The sequence below is a fragment of the Carassius auratus genome, chromosome 35, assembly GCF_003368295.1.
Source record: "Carassius auratus strain Wakin chromosome 35, ASM336829v1, whole genome shotgun sequence".
Classification (NCBI taxonomy): domain Eukaryota; kingdom Metazoa; phylum Chordata; class Actinopteri; order Cypriniformes; family Cyprinidae; genus Carassius; species Carassius auratus.
In genome coordinates this window covers 5,973,780-6,000,403 of record NC_039277.1, presented here as the reverse complement: position 1 = coordinate 6,000,403, position 26,624 = coordinate 5,973,780, and the positions used below count along the sequence as shown (strand labels likewise).

The 26,624-nt window shown below is 36.6% G+C and overlaps 2 protein-coding genes across 3 annotated transcripts in view; both read right to left on the bottom strand.

The window, feature by feature from the left end:
* Nucleotides 1-541: 541 nt before the first annotated feature.
* Nucleotides 542-6,044, bottom strand: LOC113054146 (5'-AMP-activated protein kinase subunit beta-1-like). The gene is made up of 8 exons (XM_026219493.1): nucleotides 5,890-6,044; nucleotides 4,305-4,519; nucleotides 4,061-4,230; nucleotides 2,869-2,962; nucleotides 2,681-2,795; nucleotides 2,406-2,539; nucleotides 1,375-1,443; nucleotides 542-1,284 (listed from the first exon to the last, which is right to left on the bottom strand). Exons 2-8 carry the CDS (start codon nucleotides 4,449-4,451, stop codon nucleotides 1,207-1,209), a joined length of 807 nt encoding a protein of 268 aa, XP_026075278.1. The 5' UTR covers nucleotides 4,452-4,519; nucleotides 5,890-6,044; the 3' UTR covers nucleotides 542-1,206.
* Nucleotides 6,045-11,472: 5,428 nt separating this feature from the next.
* The window catches only part of phf24 (PHD finger protein 24), a 29,335-nt gene continuing 14,183 nt past the window's right edge, over nucleotides 11,473-26,624 (bottom strand). The window contains exons 3-9 of one of the 2 annotated variants that reach the window (XM_026219478.1): nucleotides 24,329-24,514; nucleotides 18,588-18,666; nucleotides 18,200-18,402; nucleotides 17,042-17,208; nucleotides 15,347-15,382; nucleotides 14,467-14,556; nucleotides 11,473-14,078 (exon numbers count right to left, since the gene is read on the bottom strand). In XM_026219478.1, the coding sequence (XP_026075263.1) occupies nucleotides 13,982-14,078; nucleotides 14,467-14,556; nucleotides 15,347-15,382; nucleotides 17,042-17,208; nucleotides 18,200-18,402; nucleotides 18,588-18,666; nucleotides 24,329-24,514 (858 nt within the window). In that variant the 3' untranslated portion in view covers nucleotides 11,473-13,981. The remainder of the gene's footprint in view (nucleotides 14,079-14,466; nucleotides 14,557-15,346; nucleotides 15,383-17,041; nucleotides 17,209-18,199; nucleotides 18,403-18,587; nucleotides 18,667-24,328; nucleotides 24,515-26,624) is intronic. The other variant, XM_026219479.1, reaches the window with a different exon arrangement.

Here is a 26,624-nt window from a genome sequence, read left to right as displayed (position 1 = left end):
GAAATACACCTGTATTGTAGACAGACCTGTCTGTACTGCACAATTTGCGTCATCTGTGACCTAAATTTTTGTATTTTATATCCATCTCCTGTTCTAATACTCCAGAACACTTTATAGTTGTCATTTTCTTAAGCCTTTATATGACGTGTAATTACTACTACTGAGTAATAACATAAAATTGTTCTCATTTTTCCTGTAATCTAACAACGTGATACTATAAGTAGGGCAAGACACGTTGCATCTACTGCACTTTCCTGGCTTTTTCCTGTCTTGTATGTGTTGGACATGTTGTTCGGGTGGTCTTGGGTTGACTAGCATTTATGCGTTTCATAACAGAGATGAACTTGACAGATCAGCTCATCTGGTGTAATCAATGAGTCCATGACATCCATTATATACCAACACTATATAAATAATCAAGGACCTGCACATAATATCCTGACGATTTCAAAATATCAAGATGCTTTTCCAATATTTTTTTGAAGGTCCCAAAATGTTGAATATGCTGCTTACCCAGAATGTCCAAGGAACAAATCTAAAACTGGGTGAATCATTTATTCAGTGATATTTGATTTCAAAGAATATAACAGAGATTAAGAGTTACATCAAGTCAAGTTGTTTGCAATATTTATTTTGTTCTGCTCTCATGAAAATGCAGATGATTACAAATAAATTAAATAAACACAATGAATTAAAAATATGAACTTTTTTCATGGATTTGAAAGAGTGGAATTAGTTTCGTGAGTGAAACAAAGTTTCTTAAACCCTGAAGTTTTTATATATTTGGCCCAAAACACAAACTGCTGATAACTGGCCTTTTCTGACCAATAAGCTGACTTAAATATCATTATGCTACCAAATAATATATTAATATTTATCTACACACATTTAATAATTTAAACTAAATTAAACAAAGCTCTATTTACACTCATTCCTCACATTCAAAAACACATCTCTTCCTACTATGTGTTTAAAAGTGGAAAACCTCAAAAAGAGTAGATATGTGCTTACCGTCCTGTAAATCTAAGCTATTTCTATGTTTCTGATTAGTTTATACCAAATAAGGTGGAATTCACCTCTAAAGTGCATCTCTGTATATCCCTATTTACAGTAATACTTACTATATAAACCAGCCAGGCTAGACACTTTATAAACCAGCCAGGCTAGACAGAGGTCATGTAAGTTGTGTTGAAATGGTCATGTTTTTCAGATTGGCTTGTACAGCAGGGTTGTGACATATTTCTTCTTATACCGATGTGTGCCACTCAGAACCATTACACCATCCTGTCAGAGAGCCGGAGGAGATACAGTCATCAGAACAGACTTGAAATCAATAGCAGTCAATCTCACAGAGCTCTAAGTTGGTTTTTTTACCTTAATGGACAGAGCGTACAGGTGATTAAGCAGGACGTGATTGGGCTCAGGGAGCAAAGCTGGATCACACTTAGGAAAAAAGAGCATCTCTCCATTAGCCTGAACTCATTTTGATTGACAGAGTCTATTTTGGGCCTTACAATGTAATTATGCAAATTAAACTCTAAGTAATAAATTGTAAAAAAAAAATTTAACTTAAAACAATTATTCTATTTAGATTAGGGCTCCCAATCTTGGTGTCTCTGCCCCCAAAAGGGGTCATGCAGACAGATTTATTTTATAGATTTTAATTTATGCTCATATAAAATTGTAGTTTATCTGCATTATATGTAAAAAGGTGAATATCGGCAGCATATTCACCGATACAGATATATCGGCGACAGGATCATATCGGCCCGATAATATAAGTCTGGTTCTAAAAAAAAAAAAAATAAATACTGTTTTAAATTACTTTTCAATCAATTTTCCAATGAAATACAATTATAAATGTTTTTCCCTAAATTCCATTTTATTGGAATTTCTTCAGATCTTTGTTGTCCGTTTAGATTTTTCTAGATTCGGTAATATTAAATGATAATTAATTAATAAAACATGAAACATCGATTTAATAATCTGCAGTACAACTGCACTTTTGCACATAAACTGGGTTTTAAAAAAAAACTTTTGAAAGTGATATATTTCTTAAAAGTTGTATTATTTTTATTATTATTATTATTACTATTATTTTAAGTGCATTTTACTACACAACAGTAATACATTTCTCATCATTATATTTAATAAAAACCAAACTTTAGTAGTTGTAGAACTTAAATCTGGAATGTCCTCATATAAGAGATTTTTTGATTCATTGTACAGCCTTACTTTTATATATAAATTCTGAGACGCTGCAATTCCATCTGCATTTTTCACTTTGAGAAATTGATATAGTGCTGTATGGAATCAAATCATTTAATAAAATCAATCATTTTATATGATGAAATCAAACCTGTCATAATAACAGCCTTAATGCAATGTCTTTTGTAGATACTCACAGAGATGCCTGTGTCCTTATTGAGGATGACCTGTAGGAGATGAGGGGGCAGAATGGGTGGAGATTTTAACTTCTCCTCCTGTTTGGGCACATAAGCGTCCTGATGGTAATGCCCAGGAGGAGAGCTGGACAGGTCTATAATCAATCAAAACAATGCGTCACAACAACCCATGACACTGACTGTTTTTAAAACCACTTTTGTGTAATCTAAATAATGTAGCAGATCATTATCAGCTTTTTATTATTAAATGGCGGTAAAAAAAGTGTTGCGTTAACCTGACATGTCAGAGCATTTCTGTGAATCCACCATGAGTGCATCGAACACCTCAAAGTCTGTCTTCTTCACCTGGATGATGTTGTTGACTGTGCCGAGCTGGTTGGTCACCACCGGCTAAAGAGACAAAAAATTCAGTGTTGGATTCAAAGTACTAATGGAGGCTGATGATGATTGATGTCTCCATTACCTCTGCTGGGTCATGTGTCCACTGTCCATCCACAAAGAACTTATACTGGTGCTCACCCTCAGGCAAATCCACAATCGCCACAAAGTTGTTTTGACTGTTGAAGAAACAAGTCAAAATGTATGTTAAATGACCTGGATTTGAGCGTTATCTTAAAGATATCAGTAGAATAACTTTAGCAGAAATCTTATGTAACAGTGCTACATTTATGTACTATTATATTTTATCAATATTTATTTTATATAGGAATCAAATGCGATTTTCATGCGCATCTCGTCATTAAGGCACTCCTGTGATTAGTAGTACATCTCCTGCACGTGCGTTCAGATCAGGGTTGCCAGGTTTTCACAACAAAGGCTGCCCAGTTGCTTCCAAAACTAGCCCAATCGAGTTTCCAGGGGGTTCCCCGATAAAAATTGTGTCCCGGGGATAAAAAGCATATTTTTTGGCAGGGTTGTCTTGATAAATTCACATTTTAGGGATTAAATATCACAATATTGTGATTGGGGTCGCTTCAACATGTGTAAATGAAAAACAACCGCAGACTTGGCAACACTGGTTCAGATGGAGCAACTTTTACTACACAGAGCCGTAGTTCACTGACAAGCTACACAAAATCGCTTTCAGAATCGGCAATGAATCGCTTGCGATTTTGAAAATGATTTTGTGTACCTTGTCAGTGAACTACACCTCTGTGTAGTAAAGGCCAACCAGTGTTGCCAAGTCTGCAGTTGTTTTTCATGTCTGCAGGTCGTAGCGACCCCAATCCCAATAACGTGATATTTAGTGCCTACAATGCGAATTTTACCAAGGCTTCCCTGCAACAACATGTATTTTATTTCTCGGAATGAAATGCGACTGGACTAGTTTTGAGAAGCAATTGGAAAGGTTTTGTTTTGGAAACCTGGCAACCCTGATATACTGATCACAGACTTTACTGATGACATGTGCATGAAAATCACATTCGATTGATCGTTTTTCATTTTAGTAAAATTTGTAGTCATTTTATATGTTTTGTTACTATTTAATAAGGCTGTTAATTTAACATATTAATAAAATGCGATGAATTATGGAAATAATAATGCATTAAAATGATTAACATATTTAAAGTACCCGATGTTTTTCTCATTTAACACAATAAGTCAAATTAAGAAAAATGTTTTAATAGTTTCAGTTAATGTTAACTCTTACATACCTCCTTATCAAAGGGATCTTATTGGTCCAATTATTAAAAGAGCCAGAAATATAGACTTCCCTTCCAGCTCCTGTCCACTGAAATACAGTGGGTCGATCTAGAATTAGAACCTCATCATTGGTCTCCAGGTCTGGTCTCCAGTCGATGAATTCCTCTTTTTCTAACGTTGCCTAAAAGACAAGACAGAACACATTATCATCAAATTCTTCATAAATGAACAGATAATGCGAGCCAACACACACACTTTGATGTCCTCTCCATGAAAAATATCAGCATCCTCTGGGCTGTCCATCAGGATTTTAGGACGGTCTCCATCCTTGGTTCCTCGACTATCCCTTCTGTGGGGCTTTTCCTGGCCCATGCCGGCCCTTTCACTGCTTGTGTTCCCCATAGTGCTCCTAACAAGCCTTTCCAGAGGTCACACAGTGTGTGCGGCCAGCTGGTTGGGCTTAAAATTATCTGTAACACAAAACAAAATGATTGGATTGCATGGAATTCCAAGTGGTGTTCATTTCACTGACTCTACAGTTGTGAAAGTTCAGCATGCTTTTGAACTCACTCTTTATACAAGCTTTATACAAGCTTTCTTTGGCCTTTTATTGTGGCCAGCCTAAAGCACACCTGTGCAATAATCATGCTGTCTAATCAGCATCTTGATGTGCCACACCTGTGAGGTGGATGAATTATCTCGGCAAAAGAGAAGTGCTCACTAACACAGATTTAGACAGATTTGGAACAAATATTGGAGAGAAATGGGCCTTTTGTGTACATGGAAAAAGTCTTAGAACTTTGAGATCAGCTCATGAAAAAACATTTATAATTATAATGTTGCATTTATAATTTTGTTCAGTATAGACAAGGTTTGTCCATGAAGGCAATAGATTTGTCGCTCGGCTATTTTGTTAAACATCACTAAGTGGGTCTGAAAAGCTACAAAATCTAGTAAGAAGTTACTAAATTTGAAACACTGCTTATTAACGTTAGTCAGTTGCAGACTGTAAATTTGGAACAGGAACATTCTCATTCTATTGGATAGTTTTATTTTACAAATTGTTTTATTTGCATGAATTCACAATATGCATTAAGTCATAAATGCAAGAATAAATAATTAATTTGTGGTTGGGTCATAAGCTGTGCAATGTTTTTTTTTATTATTATTATTACTTAACAAAAGAAAGATTTAAAAAAAATAATAAATCAAAGATGATTTAAATTAGGTTAGAATGGCTGGTCGTCAGGTTATTTAAATATGCATACTATAGTCTCTCGAAACTGGTAGTTCCTAGTCCAAACTGGTATAAAATCATTTTAAGTCATTTATCTTCAAGCACTGGCATTTCTTTCAAAATATGCAAGTCGGTCCAGCATAAGTTACTCAATAAAACAAGATTTTGAAAGCGTTGACAGCTCCATTTATTTAACTCGTTTCATTTCTAAAGCCTGAGACCTCATAACCTCGAGGCACAGTTTCCACAGCTGTCTTTTTCCACGTTTTTAGAAAATCTTACTTGCAATGTCACTTGATCTCGAAGGACGTCTGACATAAAAAGATAAGGACAGCCATTAACAGCTTAAAGTATCGTTATGATATTTAATGCGAACCGATCTATTTGTTTTTATACAAAGACGTCATCCCAGTTTAAATAAACATCTTCACAGTAATGTGAAAATTTTGCAATCGCCTTAACTGTGCACCCTTATTAATATTACAAACAACCTCATGCTATCGCACACTGTAGCAGTGCTTTACATTGAGCCGCATCTGGCGTTCTTCACATTTTTTCATGTTTGAAACAATGGAATTTCGGTCTTAATGTGAAAAGACTTACATGGTCTTCTGAGCAATACGGTATGAATTCGCTACCGCAATTTTTTCTAGATCACAGTTATTTCATCATTGGAATTTTTTTTTTTTTCACCCAACACAGCTTATCACATACTCAGCATCCACTCCGCCTACCACGGATTGCATCTCCTGCGCATGCGCGAGTTCGCCCACGCCCGCTAGCGGCAGTCTATCTGCGCATGCGCGTGTCGTACAACAAACAAGCGCTAGAGGGACACCGCTAATTATCTATCTAGTTTGGAAGCTAAACCATCATAAAACGTTATCAGGTAGTAATAGAACACTCAGTATGATGGATTCATAAGACTGCAGCAGTTAACACATATTTATTTCTTCCAATGTGGTCATTTCACAGCGTTTGACACAAATTGTGCCGACGGAAATATGTGCAGTGTCTATTAACCGCCACTGGATGGAAACATTTAGCGGTCACTCCACCACTTCTCCTAAAGAAAGCTTAGAGGACACGGTGGCCTCAGGAATTAAATGAACCACTATGCTTTATTGAAATATATTTGTCATTTTATTTGAGATTCCTTTGCTCTGTTTGTAGTTTTATTAACAATCTTTTTAAGTGGAGCGTGCAGGTTTTGTGCACGTACCAGAGTTTTTCGCTGTTAATGTTTTTCCTCCGTCACAGTGTGTCATCAGATTCATTGTCCCATGCAAAGTGCAATTACTCCCCCACTGATTTCCCTTCTGTCATAGCCAGTGCTGCAGACCAATCACCTCAAACACACACATTCATTCCTTCTCCCCTTTCTCACCGCCCGCTTAAATATTCAGCAATAGAAAAAAATGCAGCGTGTTTTGAGTGCATTAGAGGAACACTGCAGTGCAAAAACAAGAGTGTATAAAATCATTTTGCTTTGCAACTCTCCTGTTGTGCTTGTCTGAGTTGAGCGGCGCCTTAAAATCTGACTATCCGAATTTGCATATGTGATCCACTTCAAGTTCATGATATTAGATAGCACACATTTTTGCTCATTTACACGCACACCGGAAAATACTGGAGAAAAAAGAGGGAGACTGATAGATATGTGTGATCAAACCCACAGGACTTTTCAGTTTTTCACAGTCGCTTTGGTGCATTTCTCAGACCAGAAATGTAATTCTCAAAACTACTTGTTCAACCTCCACATCATCTAGTCACTTGTGCATGCCATAAAAGCAGTTTCTCATTCTTTTGAACAAATTGCTTTGGAACGTTGATGCAATTGATTATGTACATTTATATGTGGTTTCCAGCATTATCAGTTGATAATGTCATTTTGCTCAAAATGTATTATATAGTTCTCTGTGCAATACTCTTACCCCTCAAAACATCTAGGCATTAGTTCATCTTATAAGTCATTAAATGCAAAATGGTTGATCTGTCTTAAACTGTCAAAACATATTTTATACACATTTCTATAATACTTTTTGTAAATTTGCCTTTAACTGTGGAGGAGAATCTTGACTTGAAGAGAAATGTAGATCATTCCAATTATAAACCAGTTCTCTGAAATTGCTCAAAGGTGCATCTCATGAACCTTCAATTGGAAAGCATATAGACAGAGTACAAAACAAGAATTACAAATTCTGACATTTGATGAACCTCCAGGAAATGATCAGGATCGTCAGCTGAGAGGAGGAATAGGAGTAAGGATGCAAGGGTGCAAAGGCAAAACAGAGGAAAAGACAGAAGAGGCCAAGGATATCGCATATCAGATGAAATAAGGGCCACTGTGAATCATGTTGTCAATCATGGCAAATACAATGGCTGAGGTGGGTTTCCTGTGTTCGCCTTTGTAAATTTGTATTTTCACAAGTTTTTTTTTTATTATTATTATTTATTTATTTTACTAGTTAAAGTTTTTCTCATGACAAACCAATTCTCTGAAATCTCAAAAGGTGCATCTCATGAACCTTCAATTGGAAAGCAAAGACAGAGGACAACACAAGAGTTACAAATTCTGACAATGGATATTCTGCAACACCTTCTGCTTTCGGTCAAGTTGAAGACAGCCTCATTTACTTATATGGAGTTGTAAGATGGTTCACTTGACTGCAATTCAACGAAGACATTCGTTGTGATGTAGACAAGAATCTGTGGGCCGACAGACTGGCATGTCAGGAGGTGCAGTTCAATTCCTCATACATTGCTGCAAAGTTCTGTCCAAGGCATGTTTCCTGTGTTTGCCTCTATAATTGTCCTTATTTATTTTCTATATCACAATGGCATTGTAAGGTGTGTGTTTTTTTTTTTCAGACCACTAGCAAAATGTAACTGTAAAGCCTATCCAGTTTCTTTCAATCAATATCCCACATACAGTAATGTGCAAATTTGTACTTTTGAAATGGATATGTGGAATACATCACAAGTGCAGGTTTCTGCATTTCAATAAAGTAACTTTCATCCAAACTGTTGCCATAGTTTACATCAGGTAATACAAACAGAGTGCACTGTAATATTGACAACATGACCAAGCGTTTTGACTATCTTGTTTGTGAACAATAACTCAATGACTTTTCATTCTGATGGCACTGATATGTTGACTGACATAAAAACTTTTTGTTTTTGTTTTTTATTTGTACGAATTGTTTTGAGAAATGCACATACTTCTTTGCAAATATTAAGGATGATTCGAGAAATGCACCAAAGCGACTGAGAAAAACTGTAAAGGTAAAAAAAAAAGCTAGCATTATTAGGGTAAAAAAGTTGCAGTTCAACCAGAGTTTAATTTTATATTAATCTTCAATGATGATACCCATAAGCCTCAACAACTTTCGCCTAATAGCAAAAGCAGATTGTTTACAACTGAAACTGCAGACTCTCTATGTCTGTGTCTGACTTCCTTTTAGACATGGACCGTTGAATCTAGCCTACCGTTTATATAAGGCTATTTATGATGTTAACCTAGGTTTACCTCAGTATATACCAATTACTTCTCTTTGTTTTGGACATACAATAGCGAAACATATTTTAGTGAACTTGACAAGTGAGATGGTTTTGGATGGCAATAGGTTTATTCAACTCTTAAGGTAAAATAGAAATGTGAAGTTAAAACAAATACAAAAGAGGTGTTGAAAACCTCTTTCTAAAGAATTCAATTAAAGACAGAACCCTGTGGCACAGAATTCAGGATCAGCATGTGAAGGTGAGGAGTATTTTTGAGGTTGCATTTTGCATTACAGTGTTTTGTCTACTGCATAGGCAAAAGGAGGTCACAGGAGTGCATTCTAGCTGAAATGCTAAAAGAAATTGGATGAATATTTCATGAAATATGGGTTTAAAAATAGAGACAAAGATTGTGTGTGTGTGTGTTCTCATTTTGCATTACAGTAATAAAAAAGTATGGGTGAAATTAGCTTAATTGTCATGAAATCAATACAAAATATCTAAATTGACAAATTAAGCCTAACTTTATTAGAAATTATATGAAATATATGTTTTTCTGTTGATTTGTAACTCAGATGTGTGTGTGTGCGAGCATGTGTGTGTTTTAGGCTACTTTAAATGAACCCTTTTGGTCTTTTGTAGCTGATGTTTTTATGTTGAAAGTTCATGCTTTATTTATATCTTCACAAGAATCCTTAGAAAATAAGCATGAAGAGTGTACAGCTGCTTACATTTCTCTTCTCTTTACTAGGATTTACTGTAACAACAAATTGGCTTCCGCTCTTGAATCTAATTCACACAGACATTCCAAGCTGGCCTATGAGAGCATCAGATGAGTGCGACCTTACAGAGTGTTGAGGCTCGGCATCCTGCCAGACTCTCCTCCTTCTCATCATCGGAGTGATGCCATCCACGACACTGATACGTCTTGAACTCAATGGATCACTGCTTGTGACACAACCTCCCTCAGAATCACAGGAAGGTGCAGTCAGGTGCCAGATTCCAGACTGACATCAGCATGAGCACGAGTGTACAATACTTAATGTGTAAAATCCCCCCAAAAATGAAAATCATGTAATTTATTTACCCTCAAGTTGTTTCAACCCTTTATAAGTTTATTTATTCTGCTTAAAAACTTTTTAGGCATTGTAAGCTCAAAGTTTTCACTTGAAATTCTTCAACATACCATTCCAAATGGCAGCCTGATATTCCAAGAGAATGTCAGATGCGGGACAGGTCCCAAGGGACCGTGCGGAGGCAGTGGCGCTGTGCATTCACAGATGTGTAAAAAGCTCCTTGCCAGGGGCCATGTCTCTCACACCTGCTACTGCAACTCCTCTTTCTGCTCTGAGCTGAACTTTTATTAGGGCCATCACCATTTCCAGCTGTTCCATTACAACAAATACTCTGCACATCATCATCGAGGGACGGCATCACACATCACAGTTTTTAATGGCATGTCACATGATCCAAATTGTGAATGTGTTTTGAGTTCCCTGTAGATAAGAGCATACGGATGGAAGTGAAAATAGTAATATAATAAGTCATTTGTGTGCCAATCGCTCAGTCGAAGGTGTGAGATTGTTTAGGGTGCTATGAGTGGTTTCTTAAGCATTCTGTAAAAGATAGACTGCCACAGAGAGAGAAAGCTACAGTAGACAGACCGACAGACATACAGACAGAGATACAGACAGGCACACAGACAGACAGAAAGACAGACACACAGTCAGACAGACACACAGACAGAGAGACAGACAGATAGACAGACAAACAGACAGAGAGATAGACAGACAGAGAGACAGACAGACACACAGACAGAGATACAGAGACAGACAGACACACACACAGACAGAGATACAGACAGACAGACAGACAGACAGACAGAGATACAGACAGACAGACAGACAGAGAGACAGACAGACACACAGACAGAGATACAGAGACAGACAGACACACACACAGACAGAGATACAGACAGACACACAGACAGAGATACAGACAGACAGACAGACAGAGAGACAGACAGACACACAGACAGAGATACAGAGACAGACAGACACACACACAGACAGAGATACAGACAGACACACAGACAGAGATACAGACAGACAGACAGACAGAGAGACAGACAGACACACAGACAGAGATACAGAGACAGACAGACACACACACAGACAGAGATACAGACAGACACACAGACAGAGATACAGACAGACAGACAGACAGAGAGACAGACAGACACACAGACAGAGATACAGAGACAGACAGACACACACACAGACAGAGATACAGACAGACACACAGACAGAGATACAGACAGACAGACAGACAGAGAGACAGACAGACACACAGACAGAGATACAGAGACAGACAGACACACACACAGACAGAGATACAGACAGACACACAGACAGAGATACAGACAGACAGAAAAACAGACAGACACACAGACAGAGATACAGAGACAGACAGACACACACACAGACAGAGATACAGACAGACAGACAGACAGACAGACAGACAGACAGACAGACAGATAGATAGATAGATAGATAGATAGATAGATAGATAGATAGATAGATAGATAGATAGATAGATAGATAGATAGATAGATAGATAGATAGATCTTTAAACTCAGATGAGATTGTGTTCTCAGTAAATGACTCAGATCCCACACAACTCAAGTGTAATTTTTGAAGTTAATGTCATGCATTTATTTCCAGCACTACCAGCAAAACTCAGAGTATTGCACAGTCCCTTCAAATAATTGCTTTGAGCAATCCAGCACAAATTTACTTTAGCCTTAGCATATACAGTGGATATGACCGTATAAACAATATGTTTCATACCTCTCATACAGTTTGATAAATGAGTGTAAAACCAGATGCCATTTTACAGGAGTGTGCATCATTTACGCCAACAAATAAAAAAAGCTTTATATATTAGAAAGTGTTTTCATCTGCACTGGATCTAAGAACAAATTCAACATGAATAAACAAGGAAGGAAAATCTGTGAGATTTTTTGCTTTTAGGCAGTAGGTTCTAAACCTGGTTATCAACATTTTGATGGCTCTTGCCTTTAAATTAGCATTTCAATGAGTGTTTTGGAAGATTGCATATTTGCATCAGCTGTTTTAGCGAAACACTGAGTAATGTCACTTCTATGTGTGTCACATTTTTACAGATCCAGTAGAATACAACTGAAACTAGTGAGTTAAAAGAAACATCAAATCAAAAATAAAACAACAAGTCATGACAGGTGTGCAAGGAATGATTCTGAACCTTACAGGCCCTGCTTTGTTATCTTATACATAGGGATTCAAATATTTATATAAACGTTATCTTATATATTGTAATTGTGGTTTTACATTCCATTCCATTTACTTTTGCTATTTAAAAGTGAGACTTAATATCAGCATAGTGAGTTGCTTTGTTTTAAGACAGAAGCCTGATGTGAAACCTTAAAAGTGACCAGTCTGATTTGTTTTTTATAGAAACTAATATGATTACTGAAAGAAGCACACAGGATATACATGACTCACAGTTGATTTCAACAGAGTCTGGCATTAGCAGGATGCTAAGCTAACAACAGGATACTCTAACAGGTATAAAAATATCTAACAAATATTTGGGTAAAACAGATCAGAGATCTCTAATTATAATTCTTTTATAATCTTTCAGATTATATCACCACTGAAATAATCATACTTCAAAATCAAACGAGGTATCTTGCAGAAACCTGACTCAAAACTGATTTAAAAACAAAAATATTGAGTAAACAATTTATTTTAATTAGATATTATATACTTTTTTTTAATTAATTTTAGTATTGTAAATCAATGATAATGGTAAAATAGTCAGTGGAATATCTTAATTATGACTTGACTCAATTAATTTCAGTTGTTTGGAATTAGTATGTTCCTAAGCTAAAAATGCATTAGGATAAAATAATGAATTTTAATAATTTTTTTGTGTTTTTAGTTCTGAATCATAACTATTAAAAAGTGACAATGTTCTTAGAATATATCATAATTATGAGACCTAACTCAATTTCAACATTTCAATAGCGTTTGCAAATTTTTTTATTATGGTCAGCTAGTTAATTAATACTCGAAAATAAACATAAATATAACAAATATTGGGTAAAATCATCCTTTTTTTATTTTATTTTTTTATTTTATCTTTTTTATAAAATGTTCACTGTTGATTTGCTCATTTATGCTGCATGTACATTTTAGAACAGATTTTGTTTCAGTAACATGCCTATGGTGCCATGAAATACTGCCTAAGTTGTTATCTCACAAGGTTTTAGAATTGAATATCCTATTTCACAATCCAATCATGTCCTCCTAGGTCAAATTAAATTCCACCCTACTTTTTTTTACATATCATGTTTCACTCAGAAATACAATATGAACATAAAAAAAAAGGAATACACCTTCTCATAATTCTGACTTGCAAATGCAATTCGTCAGGTGGCTGAAAATTCAATTGTATGCCCATCTTCTTACTTCAGAATCTTAATTACAGGTAGAATTTGTCTGTCAGTTACAATTATTCCTTTGTTTTCACATCTTGTAGCTATAGGCCCCTGGCAGACTGGAAGCTCCTTGCCATAACCCATCCCTGAAGATGTGGGAATAAATACACATTCAATATTTCACTTTATATATATATATAGCATCTCACTCGATTTCTGTGTGGCTCTGTTGTTGCCCACTATATCATATTCATATTTTGTGGTGAATGAAATTAGATCAGATATGATTTAACCGCTGCTCTCATATCGATCCATCGATCTCATCTCATCCGGCTAGAGCCGCAACTCAACAATGATACAACACGTTAACATAAAAAACACTAGGCAAACACTGAGGTGCTGTAAATTTGCTATTGTGTAACTGTTTCTCACAGCAGGTTTTCTAATCGAAACAGAGAGACAAGAATCAAAATCATACAAGCTAGAAGTGGTGACAGATGTGCTATTGTTTAGTAGCACTGAATTTGTCAGTGTGACACTAGATTGTGTCGAATCCATTGGAAGAATCCATCGATGGCTTGTACAGTCTTAGTGTGTGGTGGCATACTCGTTTGCGTTTGACTCTGGTGTGACTCGGTTTAGTCCTCAGCACCACTCTCTTGTAAACCCGGACCCGTTAAGCCCCTCTGGAAGTCTCAGGCCATGTGGCCGTGGTTAGAGTGGCAAACGGATGTGCATGGCTGAGCTGTTGGGCCTGGCGGCCAGGATGTAGATAGCACTCTCCATCAGGAAGTTGTCCCAGGTAACCGGTCTGGAAAAAAAGTAACAGTAAAATAGAGTTATCTCAGACAGTTAAACCCACTATTAAACAACAAATTAAAAGCCAAATATTGACATCTGTAATAAATATTGACCTACTAAACCTTGATGGTTTCTAGGATGTATCTATGTGGTGCCTAATATGTTCCAAGTCGTTGCTAGGGTATCTGTGTTGGTAGGGTGTTACAAGGCAGTGTCTATGTTGTGCCTAAATAGCTCAGATCCCTCCTTTATTGTAAGCCTATGTAATTTTTTTTTCCACCATCTGAAAATCATAATAATTGGAGTGGATCATAATGTAACCATTTTAGTATGGCTCTGCCACACACTTGTAGTTTATAAGCGAACACACACACACACACACACACACACACACCAACCTGTTGTCATTCTCCATGGCTTTATCCCTGCTTCTCTCACTGCTGGAACTGGCAGGGCTGCTCTCGGATATTGGACCAACATGGCTGATACTGCAGATGAAGAAAGCAAGCCGAAACACACGCTGTTTCATTCGGTCTCTTTCACACAGACACACACTCTGCCACACAGCTCACAGCAGGCGGCACTTCTATAGTCTCTGGGTTTTCAAACTCTAGTTGTTTGTTCTCAAAGCCCTGAGAGATGATACCCAACCACTGGCAAGACAAAACTAATTCACTCATGAGCAGAAACATGCATTCAGGACTTGAACTGGAAATCAAAATGCATTCTCAGTTCAATTCTGAATGGCCTACAGCCCATGTATATACACTCTCAGCGACTCAAACATCTCGTCCAGAACTGGGACCACTCGGAGTCGAGACTGTCTGCTTTGATCTCAAACCTTGGGTTGATTTTAATGAGCGTAAATTAGAATGCAACTTAGTCATGCCATAAATGCGCCAAACATACACACACAAACAGCCACAACCCCATGCACCCGTGCACTCAGGTGCTCATTTAACCTGCTGTGCCCCTTAAAACTGATGAAAAATATCCTTAAATACTTCTCCAAGAGGAACAAAAGCCCCTCTTTTTGATCTTGACAACAGGAGGGCAAGATCTCATTTAATACAGCCACAGCTGATGTGAGAAAGGCCATTACAGTCAAAACCTACCCAATCTAGCTTTGATATTATTAGCCACTGATTCCTTGGCCTCCATTACAGAATATTTAATAATTGAGGTGATTATAATAATTATAATGAGTATAATGACAATGATGGCCGGGAACGGTGTAAGATGTTTCAAGGGAAGGCCCATGCAGATCGAATGACTTACCCCATACTGAACAAAGGGGAACACAATCCCATGAGTCTGCAGGGCAAATGGACATTTAACAGTGGTGAAACGAATGGAATGATTGGTGAAAAAAAAAACAATAACATGGAGGATGACATTAACAAAAACTGTTCAAATATTCCAAGTATGTTGATAAATCAATCAAAATCTGTTATATAAAAATGTATACCAGGGCTATGCACAGGGGGGTGGCCCTGTTTCTAGATCGACTGCCCCTCTGCCCTCATTGGCTGAGGTGTCCCTCTTGAACCCCACAGCAGCACATTTTTATTAATACACATTATATTTACTAAACATTTAGTACAAAATGTTAAAGACATAAAGATATATAAAATATGAAAAATTAACTATTATACTAATATATATATATATATATATATATATATATATATATATATATATATATATATACCCACAAAATATTTAAATTTAAATATTAATATTTAAAAAATCTAAATTATAAATATATTTAAATTATATTTCTAATAAATGTATTTCTTTTAAACTGTCTATACATCAAGCAATTCAGAATAAAATTGTACCATGGTTTCCACAAAAATATTAAGCAGTACAACCTTATTAGAGCATATTAGAATGATTTCTGAAGGATTTTCTAATAATGATGCTGAAAATTTAGTTTTCCATCACAGGAATGAATTATTTGAAATATTATACTGTTACAGTATTAATATTTCAGAATATTACCGTTCTTAATTGTATTTTTGCTTAAACAGTTTTTACATCTTGATGAGCATGAGAAATTTATTTCTAAAACTTAGCAGTTTTTTACCGACTGCAAACTTTTTAATTTATATATATATATATATATATATATATATATATATATATATATATATATATATATATATATCGGTGTACACACAGTGTACACACACATATATTATGTAAATAGACTTTTTTTATACAATCAATCACGATTAATTCATTTTTACAGCACTTATTGTGAATGAAAGATTTCATTTAACTTCCCCATTTAACAGCAATGCAATCTAGGAGGTAGATCTGAGATTTTAAAGAAGTCACATTTGTGATATTTCTTTCTGGGTGATGGTACTTGAGGAATGAAGGATTCAGTAGGACAAATGATCCATTCGAAATACCTGGCTCCATTTGACCCTACAAATCACTGCAAAAATGCATCATTCTGACTTTTGGGCTCCCCGAGCGAGGTCTGAATTACGATATGACTGGCAAAGAGTGCTCTGTCAAAGTCAGTCCTTGTCCCTGATTTTAGCCTATCACTGAGAAACTTTCCTCTTCCCTTCCACAGATGATTTACCCCACTTGTTATATCATCTAATTTACGTTATGCATTAATCCCAGACACAGAACTGTCAGCAAATGCACTGCTTAAATGATTCATATTCCCTCGGCAGAGTTCCTGAATGTAAAGTTAGCCCATAATTCATGAGAAGAGATGGGGCATATATGCTAATAAAGTGATGGCAGCTTGACATGGCTATAAAAACTGCCAAGCTTGATCCGATTTGTTGCTCCCAGAGGCCAGGCAAATTGAACGAGTCCCTGAAATGATTTTCAAGTGTTTGAAGTCTCTGAAGTTTATTGTTGATTATGCAAGTGGTGATTAAGAATCATTCTTAAACGTCCTGCTAACTATGATTAGCCTTAATGGCTCTCGTATATTTGGCTCACCTGACACTGCAGGACTGCGATTCTTTATTAATCTTGTGGAACCAGGAGGTTTGGGCTTTTCTGGCTTCTCCGGCAGTAATGATCCCATCTTTGTCCTGGTCTATACTCTGAAATACGGCCCGTGTTCGATCCCTCTCCTTCGCTGTGAGGATTCTCACCAGAGAATTCTGAATTGAGGAAAACAGAATCATTTCCACAATGCTTTAAGATGAATGGTTGATTGTTCATTTTAATTTAGCATTTGGAGCGAGAAAAAAAATATATTTTCCACAATGCTTTTAGCTGAATGGTTATAATTTATAATTTATTATCACTATAATTTAACATTTTAAAGTGTTTCTGTATTTTTGGCCAACATAAACAATCAATCAGCCAGTCAGGATAATGAGCTAGATTATTCCATTGAAAGAATTGTGTAAAAAAGGGCAAAAAATGGTTAAACAAAGAAATTACTTTTCATTCGCAAAAACACATACAGTTGATCAAAAGTGTGTGTTACAAAAGATTTCTATTTCAGTCTCATCAGAGCACGGTTTCTATCCAACAAGTCGAAGATAACAAAATCGTCACTTCCTGATAAACTGGCATTAAATATCTCTAAGAAAACTAGCAGAAGCCACTGAATATAATAATTTGTCATATGAAATAAATTATTTGCATTTTAGAGACCAGACGAAACGCAATAAATGCGGTCATTGCTTTTAGAGGTGCATGCCTTCTGTTTGGGAACGCAGTCATGTAAGACAGTCATGTAATTATACAGAAATACTTTGATAGCAGACTTTCCTCAGGCATTTCAGAATGACCAAAACAACATATAGATGTTGTGAACGACATCGGTTCACTGATTAGTAAAGTTAACCCGTCTAAGTGCAAAGTCACATGACTTTTTAAATGTGCATGGTGGAAATTTATTCGGTAAATGTGTTTCCATCGTAGTTTGTGGAATTTTTTTCTTATTGGATAAAAAGTTTATCCTTCTCAATTTTTACAATTTATGCGCATCTTGGCGTTTCCATCCAGCATTTTTTTTATGCGATAATCCAAAATGAGCATAAAAATAGGTGGATAGAAGCCTAGCTAGTGACAGCTTTAAAACAGAAAATGCACCATTTCCAATAATACAAACATGCGAAATGTGTCAATTTCCCACGTTACCTCGGTCCGGAATTTCTGTAGCACTGAAAGTGACTCATGGTAGAGGAAGTCCGACCACTCAATCTGACCCTTCTTGTCTGGATCCAGAGCTGCAAACTGTGCCAGAACCTCCTCTTCCTCCTCATCGGTCAAGTCTCGTTCAAAGAGCTGCTTGGTCACAAAGTGCCTGTACTGCAGGAGTTCATCTGACACCAGGCACGACTCTGAGCAGAAAGTGGGTGAGAGGGGAGTTACTGCATCACCAATCAATGAAACAGTTCAGGCTTAATTACAGTACTGATGTGATTAATTAGTAAACCTTGAATTAGCTTCCTTAATTTACTGCACAAAGGCACATATTTAACCCAGAATCTAGAAGAAGCTGTTAAAATGGGACTGAGAGAGACACCTGGGATGATCTTGCACTGTTTGAAGGTTTCCATGAGGCTGTACATCTCTTCTTCAGTAAGCAGCAGGTTCACATTATCCTGAGGGAGGAAGAGGAAGAGTCTTTCCGTTCTGGTAGTGCAGACACTTCACTTTAAAGAGAATATTCGATTACATTGCTTCCTTGCTTGTGGATTAACCATTGAAACAACTGTATCAACAGGAAATTCATTTTCAATACTAGTAATAATACAGTAAGCATTCTGCATTTGAGTAGCAAATGTAAGATATTTAGAAATGAGTTTAGCATGAACGGGATGATGATACATAATCCACTGTATTATTAAAAGGAATAAAAGGAAATAATTTTCTAATGATCACACAGAATTGAAAATCATGAAAAGGTAAGTTGTTCAGATGTAATAAATCACAGAAATGTTAATGTTTGATTAAAGTAGAGCTGTCAGCCCTATTAAAGTTTTCAGTCCTTTTTCAAACTCACAATATTTACTGATTAATAATCCCAGGCACGCACAGAGAAAAGCCCCCAATCATCATTAAAAACATTATGTGGCAGATTAATAAATCATGGAATGGATTTTACGAAAAGTAGTTTATTTGTTGATCATTATTCAAAAATGAACACATTAAGCTGACAACCCTAGTAAAAAGATGTAAGGGGGGAAAAAAGGCTTAATGAGAAAAACACCCTGCATAAAGCCTCAGGGCTCTTCAGACTGAGCCTTAAAAACACTGTTTCATTAATTATCTTCAGCAGCAGGTGTTTCAATCTCTCTCTCTCCCCTTTTATCTTTCTAAAAAGGCTAACAATCTCTGAACCAAAGGTGAAATGAATGACATGAATAACTCAGCTTTTAAGGAAACCTAATGAGTTTGAAATGTAAGAGGTGCAAGAAGAAGCTCTCATGGATCAAATGTCAGCTTGTCCTTTCATATCAAACTAAGAGCGAGATTTCTTTCCCGGCTCAAGCTCTGCCTTCAGAGCCCAGCAGTGCTGAGAGGAGCTGTATTTTCATTCAGCTTTCCTCAGCCTGATGGGGACTCATCTGAGCAATGGCACTAGAGCAGATGGTAAGGGTACGTCTCAGAGGTACCTCCATTTCCTGTCAGCGGTGACAGTAGGAAACACTCCCCTTTCGAGGATCATCATTGAAATGAGATTGGACTTCATGTCCGTTGTGTTATCCACGACCGATTCTCAACAGACATCGGTCCGAGACCCCAAAAAGAGGTACAAATGATATAAACAATGCTTAGCAAGAGGTGGGATTGATTGTGGTCTCTGAGGCTACAAACATACTGGTCTCATGGTCTCAATGGTAGCTTCTCTGATCCCCTGGAAATATATGATTTGAAGTGTGCTATCTTTGCTGACGAATGCACAGTTATGGGCACTTTTTTTGGAGCCAGTATACACCATATGGCTATATAGCCTAAGGAAAATTACATCATGTCAATACAGATTGGCTGATGGCACCACAACATGTCCAGTCCCAAGTTATGAAATGAAAATGAAACATTTCAGATTCACTTGCTGTTTGTAATAATTCCAGTACACGGCTATATTTGAATGAATGATCAAAGATGTAGAAACTGTTTTTCCCCCAAAATGGTGTAGTTATATTATCCACCAGCAGAGGCTAACTGACAATGCGAAATAGCAAAACCTTGATCTACTACTTGAATTATTGACATTAAAATATATCATACAACCATTTTTTCACCTCAATACATTGTTCAAATGTTGTATTTCAAGAAATGTGTCTGTTTTTTGTCCATAAAACACTCTTGTGTTTTATGGTTAATTTCGTATGCAATCTCATCCCAAGCCTCCACTGCTAATTCCAAAACGTCATTGTAGTCCTAGTAACGGAGGCTTGAGCCGTTGATGGCAGACTAATGCAGTTATTAATGAAGTTATTAGACAGAGAGAGAGAGAGAGAGAGAGAGAGAGATTAAGCATGTGTGATTTAACTGAGTAATTCACTGGCTTACTGGTTGAAATATTAACATTAAATCAGATGTTGACAGTTGGGATGTGTGTACTTTCAGTGGGGGAAAAATTTACATTGACTATTGCCGCTAGTGTAGCAATAAGAAAACCAATGTGAAATATTTTACCTTCAAACAGAAATCCCAATCACTCAAATTACTATTTGAGTATCCAGTTTTAAGCTAGTTCTAAGCTGGCATAAAAAAACAAAGTGCTATCCACAATTTTTTTAAACCCTTGTGGTCGAAATCAAGTTTTTAGAAATTGTTTACATGTCTGTCTAAACGTTAACATACTGTACAGCAGGGGGACTTTAACGTAAAAGCAGGAGTGGCCATTTGTTACTTAGAACTATATCACGATATGTTCTGGTATTTATTGTGATAACAAAATCAATGACGATAAGTAATATGCATCCTTTAAGAAACAAAAAAACTCCTGTTTCTTAAGAGAGGTAAAAATCTTACCAATTTTTTTTCATAAAAAATAATCCAAAACTATTACACTGTTAAACTATTATTATATACAAACTATTACACTATTACTATATACACATTAGGGCTGTCAACGAATATTCTAAATTCGAATATTTATTTGAATAGTTTTTAAAAAAAAATTTCGAAGGTGAAAATTAATATGCGGAAAAAAAAATGTGGAAAAAAATGCCCGCTGTAGTAGAGGCGTGGTTGTCTGTTTTGTGAGTGGGTGCGCTAGCGCGCCTGAGGGTTGAGGAACAGGTCACAGGAGTCGCACTGTCTGGCACAGCATCACTGCTGAAAGTTGACGCGTCTTCATGGAAGATGGCAGCTGGAAGATGGAAGATGGCAGAGAAAGCGAGGTAAAATTGTTGACCCGCGAGATAAAGTTGTATGCAAGCTATTTAAGATACAGTTAGCATACCATTCGACCACTAGTAACATGAGGTCACATCTCAAAAATGTGCACCCAAATGAGCATGGCATAATGTAAAAGCTCTTTGTCTGCAACACGACAAGAGGCCATAACGGATAAAATAATTTTGTACGCTTCAGGGAGTTCTGTCAAGCAATGGACCCGAGGTTTGATTATTTATCGTTTCATGTCAAGGAAAAGTTCCATGTTTACCACAGCAAAGCTCGCTCGGAGCATTCAATGTCAGTTCTATATGCTGTAAAACTTCAATTAATATTAATAATATTTGTTTCAATCACTGAATGAAGCCTGCTATATTTGGGACAACAGTCGCGACCTTAAATTGCTTGCAAAAAAATTTGTTTGTTCATTTAAACCGTTATGCGCAGAGAACGTGAGGGTGAGAGAGCGTGAGGTCTGCAGTCTTGGCCATTAGTTGATTTCCTTGTTTTTGTGTAGGTGTTACGTTGACATATATGTTTAAACTTAAATAGACTATCTATACAAGTAGTTATGTCTCTTTGTATTATTTTGGCTTGTTATTGACGTAATGCGCGTCATTGACAACATGCGCAATCAGAAGTTTGAATATTCATGTATTTTTTAGAGGGAATATTCGAACATCATTTTTGAGCAATTTTGACAGCCCTAATACACATGCAAATCTGTATTGCACACGTGCTACTATAGAAAATTTATTCATTGTACAGACCGATTTTTTGTTGCACTGTACAGCCCTGATCAAATCAGTTTCAAATTGTAAAGTCATACTGGCTTTGGAATAGCACGAGGATGCCTAAATGATGACAGAAGCTTCATTTTTGCATGGACTATGCCTGTAAGCCTTCATGTTTGCTGAAACTCCAAGAGATTTAAATTTCACAGGAAATCCAAAACATGAAACCAGCGTAAAGAACACAAGCAGACCAGAGAAACCACACCACAGTTTCAACACAATGCTCCACTGCTGGGTGACATTGTCAAACCATAAACCTTTTAAGATGTCAGAACGAGAGGGAAAAATCACCTAATTATGTTTAGTAGATATCTAGTAAATAGTAGATAGCTAGCTAACAAAACAACAAAGCTTATCCCTACTGGCCGTGTCTATATTGCTTCAGCTCACAGTTATCATTGTTGACGTTCCCCATCATCCGTGGCATCACTTTATGAGCGTATCTCCACACCAGGTGCATGTCATATCAGTTTGAGCTTCTTCATTGTTGTTTTTGGACGAGTAATAGCTGTATTTATCTGAATTGTCACTTGGCTAATTACAGTGCTGATTCTATTGAATGGCGAAGCCCGCATTTGATGGCAAGTGCCAAAATCAGTTTGACAACCTGGCCTGTACTTTTAATTAATTTTCCACCACAGTCTTCTCGCTAACAATTACTGTTGTTGATTTTCATGCTTGGAGTTCTCCATGCCGCTATCATTTCCCATTAAGCCTCAGTTTGTCCCAGTGCACTGAAATACGCTTGAAAATAATGAATGGTATTACATGAAACAAAACATCAGTGTGCCTTGAAAGCAATATTCAACAGTGTAATCCCCTGTCTGAACATCTCAAGTCCTCGACATGCTCACGCTTACGCACACATGTGGATTGGGTTTTAGCAAGGGCAAAGTGAGAAAATCAGACATAAGCTGTGAATTAACCCTCTAAGGAAATAGCAACAACCCGGCAATGCAGCATGTTTGCAATGCAGTATGGGATGCAACCCATTTGAGGGTGTGAGTCTAGCTGGAAACCAGTGAGCGCGTCTGGAGTGCATGTAGCAGCAGCCTTGAAAATGTCTTACACTCTCAACAAATGAATTAAGCATCAGCGGCCTGCACGACTGAGATAAGCGCTCTACTTCACTTTGAAGGACGCTCGTACGCTTTGACAGCCCGCTCTGTAATTTTAGTGCCAGAGTCCTCTGACGCCGGGAGAAAGAGCACTTTGAACAGATCCCAGACTCTCAAGAATAACACAATCATCTTGACATGTTCATCTTCACGCTGACCTTTGGGAGAAGCTCTACAGGGTAGGGATCTGTGGAAATATACTAGCTAAGTGCTGGTCTATGTATCTGATCACACTATCAGCACTTTCTGCTGGATAAGGATATTAAAAGAAGAGCAAAACTTGAACATATTTACCTCACACATGTTCCTGGTCTTATTGAGTCTAAAATAACTCTGCTCTTCTCCTGATGTATCTATTGGTGGGGTCAGATATACCATGTTTGGTTAATTTTCATGTGCAAAATCCATTCACTTACACAGGAATTCACAGCCATTTTTCCACACTCAGGCTGAATGGTTAAGGAACGGTTCCAGTTGTGTTTCCACTTGAGTTTGGTTTGGCATGGCATTGTGTTCATCAGACTAAGTCTGTTCACTGAAACATATGCAACTAAAATTATTCAATAAATAATTTTTTTATCATTAATCTCTCCTAATGTCTCCTGCTTCTGCTTTTCACTGGCTTTGCTCAGTCAACTTAGACTGAGTATCAGACAGAAGCCTTGTTATGGGAACCAGACAAGACTTGCTGTTAACAGGGTTTTGCTATTAGACAATTCTGCTGACTTATTGCTCTGTTACCAGTCAAAATGGAAATTTTTACACACAATGACAGTTCATAGTGACTACATCCATGCCACAATCAGGTCACTGTCATTTCTTTAAGTCACAGAAATATGCTGCTCATTCCTGCAAACAGATCCTTGTTACTGACTGAAAGACATTTCCTGTGCAGTAATAACTAAAAGAAACAACTACACACAGCCAGTGACTGGAAATGTGCTTGTAAAGATGTCTGCATATGATTGTGTGTATGTATTCATGAGAGGCTAGAGAGAACTCACGCAGTAATAGCAGCTCCAGCCGCTGGTGGTGTGGGCCGTCTCTCTCATCTCCTGTAGGGCTTCAGTGCTCAGGTAACCCATCTCCCGCAGACAGCCGTCGTGGAAGACCCGCGTGCACGTCCGGCAGGGGAACAGATCGTCTGCCGTCCAGACCTCACACACCTCGCATATCTCATCGTTGATGGGCTGAATGCAAAACAGACAAATCATTCCTTACTTAGCAGCCGGACTCTTACTGATTCACTGAAGGAAAGACAATACTGCCCATTGAAAACGCACATGACAGGAAGTGTGGAGACTCGTCGATAAGCTAACACCTCTACAATCAAACTTCTATACCTCCCTCCATTAAATGCTTTTCACTAAAGGTCACCAGGTATGGAAATAATCTCACTTGACATTCCCTGCTCATTTAAAGTCTCCTATGGTGGAGCTGAATCTGCATGCGGTTCACTTTCATGTCATAATATGTGGAAGTCATGCTGCTTTGATGAATGCAGCAGAAGAAAATGTTTTACTGATCCAAGGAGTGAAATTTATTTAAAGTTTTATGAATTCTAAACTGATATAATGTAAATCTATTGTATGTCCATATAGACATCTACTGTCTATACAATCTAAAACTAAAACTTGATTCATTCATTCATTCATTTCTTTAATTACTCTTTTGACGCATTAGAAACAAGCTACTAACAAAAGATAGATTACATTGAAGCAACTTAAGGGGAAATATATATTTTGTAATATATAACTATATAATTCTAATAAAGGATATTTTAGAGTTAAAAAAGAGGGTTTATGAATGAATAACCTATTTCATTTAGTGTGGCAGCAACATTACATTTAAAATTAAATTAATGTACAGAAGAAATAAATAAAAAAGAATACTCTTTGATTTATACAGTACATCTGGGAAAATATTAATGTACAACAGTAATTTGACCAAACATCTTATTACTATAAAAAAAGATGCCACAGGGGAAGTTAACTCGATCGCTTGATTTTATTTTTTTATTATTATTATTTATAATTAGTGTTCTTGTAGCTCAACTGGTAACGCATTGCGATAGCAAGCAAGCAAGCGCAAAGTTGGGGGTTCGATTTCCCCGGGAACACATGATAGGTAAAACTTGATAGCCTGAATGCACCGTAAGTCGCTTTGGATAAAAGCGTCTGCTAAATGCATAAATTTAATTTAATTTAATTGTTTTAAAAAATCAATCCATTTGGTTTCATGAACCATCGAAATTATCAAATTACTAATGAATAATATATAAAAAAAATAACTAAAACCAACACATATTTTTTTAAATGAATAACTTTAAAGATTAAATAAAATATAAATATGAAATAAAACAATTTAAAATGTTTAATTATTATTTATTTATTTTTTTATTTTTTATTTTTTATTTTTTTTTCTGTGGCAACTAACTGAAATAAAAATAAGTTTCTGGTTTAAACATCTGAAGAACTAAAATTGCTCAAATCAAAGCAAGAAATAAATAAAAATGTATTTTTGTAAATTCACAAAATGTTATTTTTAAAAAAAAATAATTATCAAATCACTTCCAAAGATTACTAAAACATAAAGTAAAATTCAAATTAAAACTGAAAATGTTAAAAATAAAAGCTAAGTTAAATAAAAAATAATAATAAATACTATAGCAGTATATAAATAATACTGAAATAACACTGTTGCTACTTTATAATTAGTTCCCTTAAGTAAGTAATGCAAGTGGTAAAGCACTGATAGGAACAACTATCTAACAAACTGCATTTTACTCTGATTTCTGATTTCATGCTGCTCTTCCTCTCTGCAGCGCCTCCCATCTAGAGACAGCCTGTGCAGACTGGACAGAACTATTGACAACCTGTCACATTAACGCAGCTCAGGGTCAGACATTTTAAAGCCTTGGAAACGTGCGGAGACAAAACTGTAGTTCAAAGTTTATATCATTTTCAAGGACTTTTGGGGCAGACCCAAGAGTCTCCACAGGAGTTGGGATGGTTTGAGAGCTGATGACACACGGCCTGGTTACAGCGTGCTGCTGCTAGTTCTGCTGTATGACACAAACATACAATCAGAGCTAAATATTACAATGTGAAAAGAGAGCAGCAGGGGAAAGACGTGGAACATGGAAACCAAGCATTAAATAGCTTTACCTCCAGAACCACTGCTGCTTAATCAACTCATGTAATTAGTTCATTTGGTTATTATTACACACATTTTTAAGTATCGTGGCGCTAGGAAACCAGGGATCAAATTCCCCCTACTGTGGCAGAGGCACCAGACCCA